Genomic DNA, 17,641 nt, shown 5'->3' with positions numbered 1-17,641 from the left:
ATTGGGAGTGATGCAGTGAGTTGGAGTAGCAAGAAGCAACCCACAGTTGCCTTGTCTAGTATAGAGGCAGAGTATAGAGGTACGGCTATGGCTGCATGTTAGGTGATGTGGCTAAAAAAGCTACTTGGTGATTTGGGTCAACATTGTGATGATGGAGTTATCATACACTGTGACAACATGAGCAGTATACAACTGGCTAGTAACCCTGTCTATCATGCAAGGACCAAACACATAGAGGTCCATTATCATTTCATCAGGGAGAAAGTGTTGGATGGATAGATTGATTTGTCTTATGTGAAGACAGATGTGGCTGACATATTCACTAAGTCACTTGGGAAGGACAAGTTTGAGTAGTTTCAAGATAGGCTTGGAGTACAAGAGATGGATATGATGAGCTTAAGGGGGAGTGTTGAGAATGCAAGCTCATTTGCAGAGCTGGTGGTTAGCTATAGTCGTATGGTTTTTAGTAGATAGCATGTGCGGACAATAAATGGCCAGGCACATCTGGTCATGTGGATGGATATTAGTATTAGGTTTATTTTAGTGTGGATATGCACATAAGTGAGAGTGTGCAGTTTTGGGATCATTGAGTAGAGGAAAGCTATGGTTTCGCTCTATCTTGTGTAGCTTGTGTTAATGGATTAGTTATGGTGTGCATGCTCCTGTATGTGCCCCTCTTTGATTTCTATTACTCTTTGGGTGAAGCCACGACTGAACATTCTACTCATAAACCCTAGCCACCTCTCACTCTTGTCGAGAGTTATAATGAGGAGGAAGCTTAAACATCCACAAAATCTAAGGAAACCCCCTCCGCTTTGCACATCATTGCTTATAATAATAAGTGTGAATGGGTAACATTCGTGGGTGACGGTTGTAGGCCAAAGACCCAATGATGTGTAGCATGGGGTACCACGGGGAGGGGCGCGTGAATATGGTGTGTGGCCTCTAAGGTACACACTGGACGTCCGGGGACACAAGTATATATAATGGTTGGGTGGTTAAACATGGTATGCCAAGCTAGGTTTATTTTTGATATTCTTGAGTTCTTCTCCTTCTCTCTCACGTTTTTTACATGAGGCTAGATACAGAGACCTTGCTTGTCTTGGATGGAGATCTTACAAGAATCAATATCCATGTTAATAAGCATATGAGCTTAGGATATATGGGGCAAAGGACATGGGACATGAATAATTAATTGGTGTGGACACAAGGCTAAGGGTCAAGGCCACAAGAATGGTCATTAATAATGAAGTGTGAAATGGAGCTCTAGTATATAAGACAACTATGAGCTTAATCATGTAACTAATCAAACATTAATCATCGCAAACTTCCATGGTGGTACTCTCTCAAGAGTGCAAGCATGTGGTACTCCATGTATTGAGTGCAATTTCTCCTTTCTTTCAAGTTTTTTGCTACTATGAATCTACATGCATAATGCCATCTACATGTATAGGATATATGTAAACCATGTACATTTCCTTGCATTGTATATACTTGGTACAATCTCTATATGTACCATTGTATATTCTTGGTATGATCTCTATATACCATTTTGTATTCTTGGTATGATCTCTATACTTACCATTGTATATACTTGGTATGATCTCTATATGTACCAAGCATATATCTTACTTGGTTGCTCCTTCAGATCTCAATTTGTATATATCATGTATGAATCTTACCTGGTTTGATGCATTTTCTTATAGTTCTATGTATGTATACTATTGTGTGTATCTTGCCATGTTACCATGTTTGTTCTTTGCATTTATGCTAAGTATTCACATGGTGCCATATTTGTTCTTTGCATTTATGCTATGTATTCACATGTTGCCACACTTGTTCTTTGTATTTATGCTATGTATTCACATGTTGACACATCGTTATTCTATAGATTTATTATCCCTTTTGCACACTAACTCTATTCAAATGCATCATGTCATTAGAGTTTATATGTTGATAATTTTTAAGTCTTTGTTTGAAGGCTACATTTGTTTAGTTTTTGTGATGCAAGGTGTGAGATGTACACTATCAAAATGAAAGATGTAGTTGACAAATAGTTGGTCTATATAAATTTCTTGTTCCTTTTGCAAATTAACTCTATTCAAATGGATCATCTCATTGTAGGAGGGGACTTTACCCCTTCTTGTGATGTGTTGATTCCCTCTCCCCCCGGCCTCCTCTCTGTGTCCTCTCTCTCTACTCTATGTAGGATGCATAGTGAATAAATTATATGAAAAAGATTTCCACAAAACTAGGTTTTGTTTCACGAGGTCAATTAGGCACATATGCGGAAGACTTGGTGTTTTTCCTTCTATGCTATTATTATTACATCACAACCGACTTGGTAGTGCACTGACTTTTATTTTGGTTAACTTAGGTTCATTTTTATTTATTTTTTGTCTTACAAAAGACCGTTACTACCCAAAAGAACACTTGTTGACCACCAAAATGTGGATAGGAGGTGAATCGATGTTCCGGAGCCTTCAAAGCTTTTTTACCTGCGACGGCAAAATCAACATTTACAGCGCATGGTATTCTGTTTTCTGTGTGAGTCGAGGGGATCATCGGATAGGATAGCCTTTCGAATGCAAGGAAAGGGTAAGGTAGGAACGCATTCATGGCGTCTAGACACTGCATGGTGCTAAATTTCAGAGCTTTCAGAGCACACGTGGCCTTAAAAAGTGCACGCAGGCAGTTGGTGATGGTGGAAATGTGCAGTGCACAGCGAGAAGCCCGGAACGAGGATGCAATGTTACAACTGGCAGTCAAGCGAGGGAAAGGCATGGCTTGGAACGAGGAATTATTTGCTAATTAGGGTTTTGTTTTGTCGGTTAGGGCATGGCATCATCTACCCTTTAGCAGATTAGGGCAAAGCTAATGACGACTGTTTTGCACAATGCGGAGGCAGTCAAACCATCTCTATGATGTTTCTTTTCCTGAAACTTCGGCGCACCTCTTAATCGCGGTGTTTAGGAGGGTGCTCTGCTTGGAACTTATATTTGCTTGTACCGTCTCCCAAACGCTCTCAAAACGATGGAGAGCAGCTGAACTGGAACACTTTCTTGCAGCTTTTGTTTCAGATTTTGGGCAGGCGAGAGAGAGAGAGAGAGAGCACCTGACAATCCTCTTCTGCAGAAACGTTGCACACGGCTGCAGTAGGAAAAAAGATAGAGAGAGAAAAGGTGTCTTCTTTCATGCATAAGAGGCCAGCTCTGTGCATGGTGGATGAGAGTGAAACTGACGGCTGAGTGCAGGCCAGGTGCAGGGCAGATGCAATCCTTAACACAGTGGTCAAGTTGTCATCACTCGCCTTTCTTTTGAATGCATCAAATACACTGTGATCTATAGTGGATCTGTGCAACCTCCCACCTCCCATCTATTGATATAGATTTCAACCATGGTTTGTAGCCAGGCTGACTCTCAAGCTTCCTCACATTGTGGACGTTGGAAGATACAGCAGCACAATGGGGTCAGCCCACGGGTTCTTAATGCTTCAGAGCTCGATGAAGGGCCAGAGAGCAGCGAGGCTAGTCACTTGAAAAACGCAGTTCTTGATGGCAAATTGTGGTCGTCCAGGGGTTTCAAATCACATACTAATTTGGAAAATCCGAATGCTTTGTCTTCTTTGAACTCGTCATGGATCCAACGCTTGATCCCTTCTTCTCACGTTACAAGGCTCGAGCAGCCTCAAGATACAGATAGCCTCATGACGGAGAGTCATGGCATCAATGGCATGTGGACTGATTGGAAGACAAACACAGCTTATTCCACCCTTGCCACCCACCAGTCCGAAACTCCTGTCTATGAAAACAGTCGGAGAAGCAAGCATGATCTCCACAGCAGCCATCAAACTCTCCTGGCCACTACTACTTTGCGAGGTGGGAAAGGTGCTGCCAGCAGTAGCCCATTTGAAGCTTTAGAGACCCCGCAACCTGAAGTGCAGGTTTCTCCAAAACCATTGCCAATAGTGGAGTCTCTACTCCCAGGCTATTCCAAGAAAGTCAACGAAAGACAAACTTCAACAGAGGCAATTAAGTTCCACCCTTTGCCCAAGCACACAGGTTTTTTTAATGAAGTAAAACAAACAGTTCACTTTTCTGCTGACAAAAGGCTGAGAGTTTCTTGTAGTTCGATTGAAGGGCTGAGCTCTCAAAGTGCAGCTCTGGCAGCTGGAAGCTTGTCTGATTTCAAATCATTGTGGGTAGGTGACACCTGCTTCAAACCGTCACAGCCTATGCGTGAGTCTTATCTCAAAGATACTGAAGCTTTTACCATGTCGGCTATGTCTCCTGCCTACAGTGGCAAGGATAGCAGAAACTTAAGCAGGGGATACATGGATCTGCCAGAATCAAGGCCTGCAGCAGATTCATTCGTTGACTCGCACACTGAAAGAAGGCGCCCTTTCTTGCATGCCAACGGCACTTCCTCTGTAGAAAGGCCTGAGTTTGTTGAGAATAGGTTACCACATGAACCTGCAATGCCTTGTAGAGGGGTGGGGATTGAATCATTTTATAACTCTCTCACACATGCCAAGTATGTGTCTTCAAAGACAGATGAAAGAATGCTTTCCGGTGCCAGCATGGATCAAAGAATGCTTATGAAAACATCAAGTAACACTGACTGCTGGCATCCTGAGGAGTACCATAACGATGAAGGTGATGCTAGCTTTAGGCCCGAAGCTTTTGTAGAAAAAAGAAGTGCTCTTGACGGAGAAGGACTAGACTGGAGCATGGCAAAGCACACATTTCAACGAGGTTCTCACTATGGGGTCGAGTGTACAAAAGAGATAGCAGGTCCCTTTCCATCTCATCAAATGCTTGAGCAAGCTTTGGGTTCGTCACATGGCTCCCATCAGAAGCAGCCTGGGGCTTCCGTGTCATTCAGCTTTCATACTGGGAAATTACTCTCATATAAACCAGAACATGTAGAAGGTGTGGAGGTGGAGTGGCCATTTTCTCCGGCTTCAATGACAATTGAGAATTCAGTCCAGTTCAGACGGCCATCTGAAGAAGGGAATGCAGGCTTAGTTGAAGCAAGTAGAACAGGGAATATGCATAACAATTCTGCTGCCTTTGAGGAAAGAAAAGGGGGTGAAGCAAGGAAATCTTTTATGAGTAGACGTCCATGTTCACCCTCTTTTGGAATTGAGAGCCCAACTGAACTCTCTTTGAAGAACGATGTCTCACCCTACAAGGCTGTCTGCAATGATATCAGGGGCGCTTTTTCTGGCAAAGCAAGCACAGAAACTGTGCATGGTAAGAGTGTTGATCAATTTGGTGAAATTGAACAACAAGAAAAGGCGAAGTTAGTGAGAGGTAATTTGCAAGAACTTATTACTGTTGTGTACATGCTGCTATGTCCTTGTGGTGCAGTTTTCAGTTCGAAATCTTACCATAATAATTTGGTGTTGTGTAGGAGTCCATCTCTTGTCTAGAACGGAGTCTGAAGTCGAGGTTGTATGCACCGAGGTACATGATCTTTGTGTTACAAGTTGAAGCTACAATTTGGAACCGGTCTACATGCATGTGTTCCCAAAGTTAAGGTTTGATGTTTATATATGATTTTAAATCCAAGGATGTCGAATAAACAGCTTTGTTCTATTCTTCTCCTAGACAAGGGGTTTACTATACTAACTATAGGGGTATCCTTAATTTTGATCATGGTACTGATTCGTGTTTCTAGAACATTGACTAATTGCAAGGCTAGAGCTAAAGAAAGCTAATAAAAGTGGATCATTCTTGTTTAGTCATGTTTGAGGCATACCACATTGTCATTGTCATAAAAACCAAAGTGGGATAGCCCGATGAAGGGGCCTACCCATCCTAACTGGGAGTATATACATAGCAACCATCAAGCTTGGATATTGTTACGTCCTGACAGGCTTGGGGACGTGGACGTTATAACCTAGGTGATGGGAAAGGCTTAGCTGGGGCATGGGGACCTAGAGGGTTCACACGTGGGCTAAGGGCGCTAGTAGGATGAGGTCTAGATTGTCTAAGAGCTTATAATTAATAGCTTAGGGCTAATTATGGCTAGAAGCTTATAAATAAAGCAAGGGCCAAGAATTGCCAGGCTATTGCTAGATAAGTGACCTTGGCATTGTCCCTTGGAGGCCCTTCTTCTGATTCCTTTATTGTGATGGATGGAGGACAAAGTAGGCAAAGTTGTCCTGAGACGGACAATACTCTAGCGTAATGATGCCGTCGGCGACCAGCTCACGAATGAAGTGAAAGTGGACCTCAATATGTTTGGTCCTGCCATGGAAGGATGAAGTTCGGGCCAACGCTAAGTAAGTGTGAGCATGGTGGTCGGTGAGCAAGACATATTTCTAATGTTCATACCTGGGGCAAGGGTTTTATTAAAACAACCCACCCCATGTGTGGAGGGGACAAGGGGACAAAGGTTTTAAAAACCTTTAAACCAAAGGAATATCTCCTTTTGAGAGTCGTGGCCCTTTTTGGGGATGGCCCACGTTATTTTTGGAGAACTCTTTTTTTTTTGGAGGAGTCGGGCTGCATGCTGCTCGAGGAAGAGGCTGGTCGTGGAGAGAGGGTTGGCACACAGGCGGTTGCAGAAAAGGTGCTTTTTCGCTTGGGAGGGCTGCTCGGTTGGGTACATAGGAGGGCACGCTGATCTCCCTCTCTCTCTCTCTCTCTCTCTCTCTCTCCCGCGTCTCTGTGAAGGGCGGGGTAGGAGACAGAGGCATATAGGCTGCTCGATTGGTTCTCTCCATAGGCACATAGTCGGGCTACAGAATCAGCAAGGCTTTTCTCTTTGCAAGTGGCAGGCTGCAGGGTCCTTTCGTGCGCAGGCACATACAGGGCTGCAGGAGGTGGAAAGAGCTGGTGCAGGTTGCAGGGTCCTTTTGTGTGCAGGCACACACAGGGCTATACGAGGCGGATAGAGCTTGTGCAGGTCTTTCTCACGCCTTCTCTCTCTTGGAAGAAGGAGGCACAGGGCTGAAGCTTCTCTCTCTCTCTCTCTCTCTCTCTCTCTCTCTCTCTCTTGCTTGGTCATGGAGAAGGGGGATCATGGCTACTCTGATCATATGCATGCGAGCGTAGCTTCAACGGCGACTCAACTAAGGAGTTCTTAGCTCTTCGTTCTCCGGCTCGTGGGTTGTTCCATTCTCCGGCCCGTGGGCTGTTCGGGAGTGCTACTCTTGGTCCCTTGTGAGAGGGCCTAAGGGGGCAAAAACAGGAGCATATTTAGCATGTTTTTTGAAGAGTCTACGATCTGATGTATGGCTGTGTTTTTGGCTATGTGCATGGGCCAGTTAGATGTGTATTCAAGGCCTCGTGGATGTACTTGTTAAAATATTGCATCTTTCTCTATTTATGCTGTCGTGGAGCTGTCGGCCTGATTCCTACAGCTGACTGCTTCATCTACAGTTTTACCCTTGGCTCAGGAGCTGTTTCATGGAGTAGCAAGAGGCAGCCAACTATTGCCTTGTTGTCTCCAGAGGCAGAGTACCGGGCAGCGGGCTGCTTGTGGTGTTGCTTGCGCGGTTGTGTGGTTGCGGAGGTTGCTTGCCGAGATTGGGTTTCCACAGAAGGAGCCCACGGTCATCCAGTGTGATAACGAGAGCTATATTGCTATTGCTTGAAACCCGGTCTTCCATGCCCGGACCAAGCATATAGAGATACAATATCACTTTGTTCATGAGAAGATCTTGGCTGGTGACATCTTGCTTCTTTATTGTTCGACGGAGGACAATGCGGCGGACCTCTTCACGAAGTCTCTACCCGCAGGCTATGCTCCGGCGGCACTCCAGCTCACTGGGGTTGGTTCCACACCCAGGAGCTGAGAGGTGGTGTTTGCAGTCGTCTCCTGTCTGTACACTATGTTAGGGCCTCTGTTGTGGGTGTGCCCTCCCGTTTTAGTGTTTTTTTCATTTTTTTTTCTCTCTCCATGTATTTTTCCTATTTTTCGGAGGGGTGGTTGGGCTGTCGGCTGCCCCCAGATGCTGGCCGATTGTGATTTTGCTGCCTGACTATTACTTTGCAGTCCTGGCCGACTGCATGCACCTGGCCGACCAGGTCTCTGCTGGTCATGAGCTGTCGAGGTGGTGGTTGTGAGCATGGGCTGCTGTCGGCCTGCTTTAGGTTGGCCGATCAGCAGCTTGGGGCCATATAAAATGGCCCCCTTCCCCCCACACTTCCCATTGCACTCTTCGGGATTTTCTTTGGTGCATATAATAGAGTTACACAGCTTCTCTCTCTCTCTCTCTCTCTCTCTCTCTCTCTCTTTCATCTGTGTCTTGCTCTCTAGCTGCTCCAGGGTCAAAAGGCAAGGCCTTGAAGATTATAAAAGCACAAATCAAGAACTTTGACTATTATTAATATTTAATAAAACAAAAGCAAAGAGACAAAGCAAAAGCAAGAAAATAAAACAAAAGCAAGAGGCAAAGCAAAAAGCAAGGCAAGGCAAAAGTATGGACCCCCCCCCCCGCCCCCAAAAGTATATAAGAAGCTTGTACCCTCATGGTGGCCCAAAAGTATATAAGAAGCTTGTACCCTCATGGTGGAAGATAGAGAAGTACTCGGAGATTCTTGAAGAAGACTTGTGGTGGGCATCATTAACTTCATCTTCCCTCTCTATCTCCAAGAAACACCCATCTCCACCTTTGCGCCACTATGCAGCATTCAGCCGCTGCCTCTGCGCTGCTAAGAGAAAAAAGCGCCGCTGCCCCAGAGCTCAGCTCTGCCGCCCATATCTGCCTTCCGTTGGCGCTGCCACTGCCCAGAGCCGCCTTCCGCCGGTGCCGCCGCCTAGAGCCGGCATTTCCATTGTCACGACCTTGTGTTTTTCTCTGGACAGTATGCAGGTGTGCACGGAGACATGGTGAAACAGTGTGAATGGCATCAGTTTGGAGTTAAAAAAGGAAACCCATGTGTGGACAACCCCAAGTGTAAAGGGTACAAAGAGATTTTAATTTAAAAGGTTTTATAACCTTTGGTGGCCCAAAAGCTAATTTGGGAGGCTGCTCCACTTTTGGGAGACACGCCTCTCTCTATCTCTCTCTTGCTTTTTGGGAGAAAACAAGGGGCTGGCGGGCTGCTTTTAGGCGCCTCTCTATTGGTGAAAAGGCAGAGGGTTAAAGAGCAGGAGGCGGCGGGCTGGAGCGCGGCGCATGCTCTCTCTGAGATTATATGGCAGGAGGATTTATTGTTGCTTTGTGGATTTCCGCAAAGCTTTTGACACAGTACCGAGAGCCAGACTGATGCGCAGACTACAGGAGATGGGAGTGCCCACAGAGCTGATTTGGGGAATCATGGCTTTATACAGGACAGTTGTGGGGCAGGTACGTACTACTCAGGGTATATCTGAGATGGTTCACTCCACTATTGGGGTGAAACAGGGCTGCCCCCTTTCTCCCACCTTCTTTGGGATGTACGTGGATGAGGTTTCAGACTATGTAGAGCGGGAGGGTGACAGAGGAGCACAGCTAGCAGGGACATGGATTCCGATGTTATTGTATGCTGATGATATTGTGCTGATCTCAGATTCTCCAGAGGGGATGCAACGTCATTTGGATGCATTGCACACGTTTGCACAGGACAGTGGATTGTCTGTTAACCTTGGTAAAACCAAGGTGATGGTGTTTAACACCATAGCACAGTGGGTTAGGAGGTCAGTACCCACCTTTACATATGGTCAGGAGACAGTGGAGTATACAGATGCATATACTTACCTTGGTGTGGTTTTTAGTGGCCCACTATTTTCCTTGAGGAGAGCAGCGGAGACCAGATTGACCAGAGCTTATGCAGCATTGGGGAGACTAGAGAGGATGTGTTCGCAGGTTCAGTTTCAGGAACCTCGAACAAAGCTCTGGCTCTTTGACACTTTGGTCACTTCAGCCATGCTGTATGGAGTGGAGATATGGGGACCCTCAGTGGATCACCACAGCCGAGCTGGTAGCACTGATGGATGGAGACGTATGGAGAGGCCCTTGGTTTCTATGATTTCCCGGATGATTAGGGCCAAGGCCTCCGTACCACATGATATTATCCGTGCAGAGATGGCTGCCCCCCCATTGGTAGTAGAGGCACTCACTCGATCAGTCTCCTTTATACATAGCACTTGGGCTCTCCCTAGAGACAGATATGCTCGCTTAGCCCTAGAGTCTTCACGATAGTTGGCATCACAGGGAGACGGATCATGCTGGTATGCACAGATGACAGCTTGGTTCCAGCTGCATGGCTTTAGTATGGACAGGCTACCTCCATTTCAGTACTCCCTGGATGCACCCTCCGGCAGGACTTGATTCAGCTGGACACTAGGAGGACATGAATACAGCCGACACACGAGCTTGGTATGAAGATGGCTTTCTATAGAGATCATCTTCTCCAGCTCACGCAGGATGGGTTTGTGATTAGACCCAGGTACATGGATACTCATCTTTCTCATGGGGTACGGTGTGCTATTGGTCAGATGCGCACATCCTCACACCAGCTAGAGATTGAGACTGGCAGATTCAAAGGAGTACCAGCTGAGGCCAGGATTTGTGAGCTGTGCCAGATGAAGCCAGAGACAGAGTTACATTACATATGTCACTGTCCAGTATATTATGAGATACGAGGCCGTTTTCACTGCGTGTTTAGAGGGGGTTTCGGACCACTTTCTAGAGTCATGAGATACCAGGATCAGAGATGCCTCGGATTATACTTGCTGGAGCTTCGTAGACATAGAGAGGAACTCTTGAGAGGGAGGGGATCAGAGAGGGAGAGACACCTACAGAGGCAGATTACAGACTTCTTTCGACCAGAGATTGAGCAGTCAGGCCAGCAGGCATTGCAGCTAGCCCCAGAGTATAGCCGCACCAGAGGTACACTGATTGATCGGGCTATAGAGCTGGGGCGGTCCAGGCGCCCCAAGATGTGAGGCCCATCTCGACACCGGCGGAGACTACAAGGGACCATACTAGCACGGCATGGGAAACGTCCAGTCAGGGTACTCATGTCATCAGGAGGTGAAACTTTTTGCAGTTGTTTTCTTTATTTACATTTCTTTATAAATATATATTTTTCTTTTCTTTCTCTTTGGTTGCTGTTGTTTTCCCCCGGGATCTCTTGGAAGGGCTTGGGCCATTGCAATGTCAGAATGGGTCAGCCAGTGGGACTTTGGACCAGTGGTTGGCTAAGCCTGAGAACTGCACTAAAAGATGAATGACAGTGTCCAAGACATGGCCACTGAATGAGGGCATAGGCCGGTTTACACTAGTAAGTGGCCGCCACCGAAATGTGAATGTATTTTGAATTCTAAGCAAATTCTGAAGTGACCATAGTGGTCAAAGATGGTCAGGAGACCAGAAGGAATGCAGATGACATCATCCCTAAAATCTAGGGAACTGCTATTTTTGGCAGTGTCGGAATTGAAAAGTGTTCGCGTCAGTTTGTGCGGAATGTCAAGGGGACCAAAAGCTGACAAAGGACTGTTGTGAGAATGTGAACCAGTCAGGAGATTTTTAGCTTGGAAGATTGCATGTGGAAAAGGCTTAAAAATGTGCCAGTGTCAAATTTTGGTGCATTTTCCTCATTGAGAAGAGGGAAGCGTGGGAATTTGGGAAGAGGAGGCTCATTTGCAGCCATCGTGTGGTTTTGTTGCAGGAAAAACAGCTATGGTGGTGCACTCCCTTGCCCTACAACTCATGAATTGAGGGTTAAGCTTGCTCCCCACAGCCTCTCTCTCTCTTTCTCTCTCTTGCAAACTATGGAAATGCTCTCATCAGATAAAATCAGGTACAGTTGTGTGAATTTCATGCTTATATGCAAAGGTTAGTTGCCTCCTTGAACAGGAACAGGTGTAGTTGGTTCCTACACCAAAGCAGGGACAGAAGAGGGTAATAACCTCTTCAATACAATGCTGTTTCAGCACTGTTTAGGTGCTGTTTTTGGGCTGTTATGTTGCCCGGTTGATGCCAAAATGCAGTAGGACTTTGCTAAAGTCCTCCAGGACAGTACAAGGGTTATTTTGGGCTGAAAACAGAGCTGAAAACAGGTCTGTGCAGAAAATTACAGCAAGCTGAATTGTGATGTTTTGGACTCCATTTGGTAGCTTGATGCCTATGGAAGTGAGCCTGTCAGTTGGGACTCATTCTGAGATGTTATGGAACAGTTTTAGTGCAGTTATGTTGGCAAATTTCTCCCAGAATTTGTAAAACTCCGCTGATGCAAGTAGAGTGCTTTGTTGCACTTGTGCTTTGTAATTTCCAACCTTTTAACAATAAAGAAATACCGCAAGGGGCGCCGGACTTCGGGGCCAATGTGTTGTTGAGCGAGGGAGCGAGGATTCTGTGATTGTGTGTCTGAGGAAGTCCAGGTTATTTGTGAATGAATTACCGCTTTATGTGTCCATAGACCGGTTTTATGGTTCCATTGCTGGGACAGGGTGCAAGAGCCCGGACACGGATTGGATTGGGTGAACAGGAGACACACATAGTGAGGTACAACTGATTATAGGTGAGAAAGAGTACGGTCTCTTTCTTTGGATACAGGTTCCCTTAAACTTTCAGTTGACAGTATGACAGACAAAGGGAAAGGCAAGCTCCCTGCCGAAGAGAGTTCCTCTTCTACTCGCAGACAGCGTATAGAGGTGACACGTGCCCAGGTGTCAGCCTCTGCTCGGATGGAGCCAGTAGTACAGCCAGCCTTGTTAGAGGAAGAACAGGAACAAAAGGATTTATTTCATGCGCAGCTCCTGAGCATGGTTGGTATCTTTGAACAGTTGGTGAAGAATCCCAGGATGAAGAGGTATTTGCAGTCACGTACAGGGGATTTCCAAGTTGAAGCATCCCAGCATGCCATAGAGAGGGCACAAGAACAGTTGCAAATGAGGGTAGAGCATGTTGAGCAGGCACCTGTGACACTAGCTGATCCAGTGCAACATGTTACCCAGGCACAGGTACAGGCATTTAATGGCCAGGGCAGTAATGTGCAAAGGGTCATGCCGACCATTCCTCCATTCATTGCTTCCCAGCCTGGCTATTTTGGTGGTGGGTCTGTTTTCCAGGCCATGGCTAGGCCGCCCACAGTTTTGCTAGGACTGATGTCAAGAGGGTCACCAGGAATGATGCCTATGGAAGCTGTGAACCCTCTTTATGCCAATATAGGTGTGCAGCTGAAACCGATCCCGTCAAGTGGGAAAGACTCCGTTGGACACCCACACGCTTAATAGCACAACTTTAAAACCACAAATATGAAATGGACAACTTAAAACAACTTGAAATTTAAATGAACAGAAATGGAAAGATGGACACCAGCACTGGGGCCGGAACGGGCCGACCCCCCCCTCAATATATGATATATTTATTGGGAGTATTTAAAGAATACAATGCTCCATGGGTTCTGAGAACCAGATAATGTCCATGTACATATGAAAACAGTACCAAACAAGTAGGCTCGAATTTCGATGTAGAAACTCGAAGCAGAACGACCACTAGTGTGGTCCAATCTCTGCGGTCCTGTGCTTTCACTGGACTCCGCGGAGAGCGCCTCACTGGTGTTCCGAGACCACGCACAAACAGGCGCTCTCGTACTAACGCCTGGCTCTCCCGATCTCAGCACCTTTGGACCGAGGTTCTCCAATAAAGCTTGGACAACCCGGCACCGAACGGGTGTGGCCGTAGAGGGATGAATCCCTTACCAGATTTAAACATTAAATGCTTTACTCAAATCTGAAAATCACTTACTTGTAGTTGGTTGACAGAAAACCCATACTCGAAGTATGAAGAAGTCATCCAGGTGATGAAGAAGCAGTTGCCTCGTGGTGAACCACCAAGGCAGGTACCTCCGTAAAAGAAAACCACAGCCACCTGCTGTGCGAGAAGAAGTATCCACTTGTAAGGGCGGATAAAGACCTGGCTTGTATGGAGAAGCAACCTGCTATAAGGAAAGATGCCGCCTGGCTACAACAAGTGCAGCCACCTTATAGAATGCACAGCCTCCTGTATGGAGAAGGGATCGCCTGCTTGGGAAGAGGGGTAGGTGCCTGTAGAGTAGGCAGCCGTCAGCCCATGGTGCAGTCGCCAGCAGAGATGGTCAGCCGCCTGTGAAGAGCAGCAGCGTAGCCTGCAGCAGAGGGTCGCCTGTAAAGAGTCAGGCGCAGCCAGCAGTAGAGTCAACCGCCTGTAGAGAGTTTGGCGCAGGCAGCAGCAGCATAAGCAGTCCTCTGCAGGTTTCAACGCAGCCACCAGCAGCAGTGTTCAGTCGCCTGTAGAGGGGCAGGCGCAGCAGTAAGGAGGAGATGGAAGACAGCCACCTATTGGATGAGCAGCCGTACAGCAGCTAGCGTAGTAAACTCCAGCCGTCAGGAAGCTTACGAAAGGTGATGAAGCAACGCCAGGAAGAAGCGATGGCTTCAACGCTTGAAGGGGAGATTTCTTTTAATAAAATTTCATGTGGAGTTAACCTTGGTCATACCCACGTTTGCATGTGGGGGGCTAGTGGGGGTAGGTGACCATGCCCACCCCCACACTCACTTAAAAGTGAGGCTCCCCACCTTGGCCCCTAAGTGGGTGCCCAAAGGGGGTGCCCACTTTTAAATAAGTGTGAACCCCTAACCTTATAAAACAAAGGGGTTAGAATTAAATATTAAAAACTACATGTGCAACATACTTACCACCTGTTCACATGCACTGAAACTTGTCAGAATACAGGGCAGACTTCACAACTCACTGGCAGGCGTCCCCGCTCAGTAAGTAACACGTCAAGCAGGCAAACACACGAATACATGTCATGCGAAAACAGTTTCAAGCATACAAATCATGTGTGCATGTGCAAATAATAACATGGACATATCTCCCGTTCATGGAACATGTACAAAATATCTGTCGGCACAAAACTGGCACGACATAAAAACATAAAAACCTGGTCTTCCTATGGAGTGACAGTCCCATAGGTAAGACACAGTTCCAGGCACGAGTTTCCCTATGGTGTGACAGTCCCATAGGTAAAACACGGCACGAATACTGGCTCTTCCATGGCGTGACAGTCCCATGGATCGAACACAGTCCAGGTCATACACGGGTGGCACTGGTCTGGCTCCCGTCCATACGACACCATCCTGCTAACACACGGGTGGCACCAGTCTGGCTCCCGTCCATGTCAGCAAAATACTGGCCTCTTCACATGAGACACCGGCCTGGCCTCAAGTGAACGAGACGCAAAAAGTAGGAATGGACCAAATGGTCGGCCAATTGGTGACATCCCCCCGGGCTTCTAAAGAGTTGACCTCAACTTAAAAGCCTCAAAATATGCCTGCAACAATTGCGGATAATCTGCAAAATAATCCTCATTTACCCATTTGGCATCAATAGGCAAATAATTTTTAAACTTCACAAGGTATCTCCTGGAAAGCTTTCCTGGAGGTAGCTTTCTCTCCTTGTGAAAAACAATCTGTTCTGGCTGGAGGATCTCCTCAAGCTCTTCAATTTCTGGCGGATCTTCTGTGACAGGCTCATCAGGATCTGGCCCCACATATTTCCGAAATAGACTCACATGAAAAGCATTGTGAATCTTCCAATGATTAGGTAAAGCAAGCCTGTAGGACACTTCATTGATTTTGTGAATCACCTTGAAGGGTCCATAATAGCGAGGAGAAAGCTTAGGATATGATCCTTCTCGTCCTGGCCTCTTCCGAAGCCTAGCCTTCTCAAATTTCAGCAATACCCAATCACCTTCTTTGACTTCCATGTCCCTTCTATGCTTGTCAGCAGCCTTTTTATGCTTATCCTGAGATCTTGCAATGGCTGTCCGCACCTGACCAAAGGCAACATCCAAGTCACGAACATATTCATCAGCTGCAAAAATCTCATCCTTTGTACGAAGGATGGGTGGCAAGACTACTCTGCCATAAATAATCTCAAACGGAGCCTTTCCTGTGGAAGCATGGATCGTATTGTTGTAGGCAAACTCAACAAGTGGAAGATACTTCTCCCATGCACTCTTTTGATCTGCCACATAACACTTCAATAAATCCAACACAGCTGAATTTGCAGCTTCACTTTGGCCATCCGTTTGGGGATGATAAGCTGATGAAAACTCAAGCTTAGTACCCATATTATCAAATAAAGCCCTCCAAAATAGGCTTGTAGTCCTGGGATCTCTATCCCCAACAATGGATTTAGGCATACCATGATGCTTGAAAATATTAGCAAGAAAAAGCTTTACCATATGATCAGCTTTGATGGTTTTCTTGACGGGCAAGAAGTGAGCTTGCTTGCTAAACCTGTCCACAATAGTCCAAATAGCATCATTCCCATGCTGGGATCTAGGCAAAAGAAATACCTCTGAATCATGCGAGTAGTAGGCATAATACCTCTATGACCAGCATATGGTGGAGCGTGACATTCGTCCATAACCTTTGGACGCAAATCCTTCACCACACATAGGCAATTATCCTTCATAAGATAACCCTCGTTGATAACATAAGAGGCATGTGAATGACCAGCCATTAAATCAGTCCATATATGGCAAAAATCAGCATCCAAATGATACAAATCTCTCATAGCAGATAGATCTCCATGAGAGGCCACTGAGACTGCAGCAATATAAGGCCTCCTAGATAGTGCATCGGCCACCACATTTTTCTTTCCTGGAGTATGCACAATCTGAAAATGAAACATAGAAAGAAAATTCGCCATTCTCATCTGCTTCTCTGAAAGCTTAGTTTGAGATAGAAAGTATCTCAAGCTTTGATGATCTGTCTTGACTAGAAATTCAGCCCCAAGAAGGTAGTGTTTCCAAATCTTTAAGGCGTGAATTACAGCCAAGAGCTCTTTCTCATAGATATCCATATGAAGCTCAGCATCATGCAAACGACGGCTCTCGTATGCAACTGCATGCGCTTCTTGATTTAGGACAGCTCCTATGCAATCACCACAAGCATCACATTCAACCACGAATGACTTGTGCAAGTCAGGAACAATCAATACTGGACCACATATGATCGCATGCTTGAGCTGCAAGAAAGCATCCTGTTCCTTTGAAGTCCATTTAAAAACAGTTTTCTTCTTCGTGAGATCATGTAGAGGAGTGGCAATCATGGCGAAATGCCGTATGAAACGCCTGTAATACGAACATAATCCTAGAAAACTACGTACTTGATGTACGTTTTGCAATTCGGGCCAATTCCGAATAGTCTCTATCTTTGCAGGGTCCATTGTAACTCCATCTTTGGATACAATATGTCCCAGATAATGAATCTCTGAAAGGAAAAACTCACTTTTCTTGGCATTGACGAAAAGTTTATCGCAACTCTTCGAATACTGTGACCAAATGAGTTCTGTGTTCTTGCTCATTCTTGGAGAAAACCAAGATATCATCAAAGAAGACTCCTGTAAAGTTGCGATGGGATCTGAATATCCTATCCATCATACGATTAAAGGTAGCAGGAGCATTGGTGAGACCAAAAGGCATTACCAAGAATTCATATAATCCGAAAGCTGTCCTGAATGCAGTCTTATGGACATCTTGTGGCACCACGCGTATCTGGTGATAACCACTCTTCAAATCAAGTCTGCTAAAGCAAGCGGAACCATCAAGCTTATCCAAGATATCATCAATACGTGGAATAGGAAATCTGTTCTTGATGGTAAGCTTGTTCAAAGCTCTATAGTCCACACACATACGGAATGATCCGT

At 45.9% G+C, this 17,641-nt stretch overlaps 1 protein-coding gene across 2 annotated transcripts in view; it reads left to right on the top strand.

The window, feature by feature from the left end:
- The first annotated feature begins 2,403 nt into the window (after positions 1 to 2,403).
- Positions 2,404 to 17,641, top strand: part of LOC147615147 (uncharacterized) — a 34,342-nt gene continuing 19,104 nt past the window's right edge. Inside the window, exons 1-2 of one of the 2 annotated variants that reach the window (XM_086779145.1) lie at positions 2,404 to 5,315; positions 5,416 to 5,468. In XM_086779145.1, coding sequence (XP_086635271.1) covers positions 3,398 to 5,315; positions 5,416 to 5,468 — 1,971 coding nt within the window. In that variant the 5' untranslated portion in view covers positions 2,404 to 3,397. The remainder of the gene's footprint in view (positions 5,316 to 5,415; positions 5,469 to 17,641) is intronic. The other variant, XM_086779146.1, reaches the window with a different exon arrangement.

The sequence above is a fragment of the Cibotium barometz genome, chromosome 40 (genome assembly GCF_041138505.1).
Source record: "Cibotium barometz isolate CiBa-2024 chromosome 40, ASM4113850v1, whole genome shotgun sequence".
Classification (NCBI taxonomy): domain Eukaryota; kingdom Viridiplantae; phylum Streptophyta; class Polypodiopsida; order Cyatheales; family Cibotiaceae; genus Cibotium; species Cibotium barometz.
The sequence above is the reverse complement of the archived record's forward strand: the minus strand, read 5'-3'. Positions and strand labels throughout refer to the sequence as shown.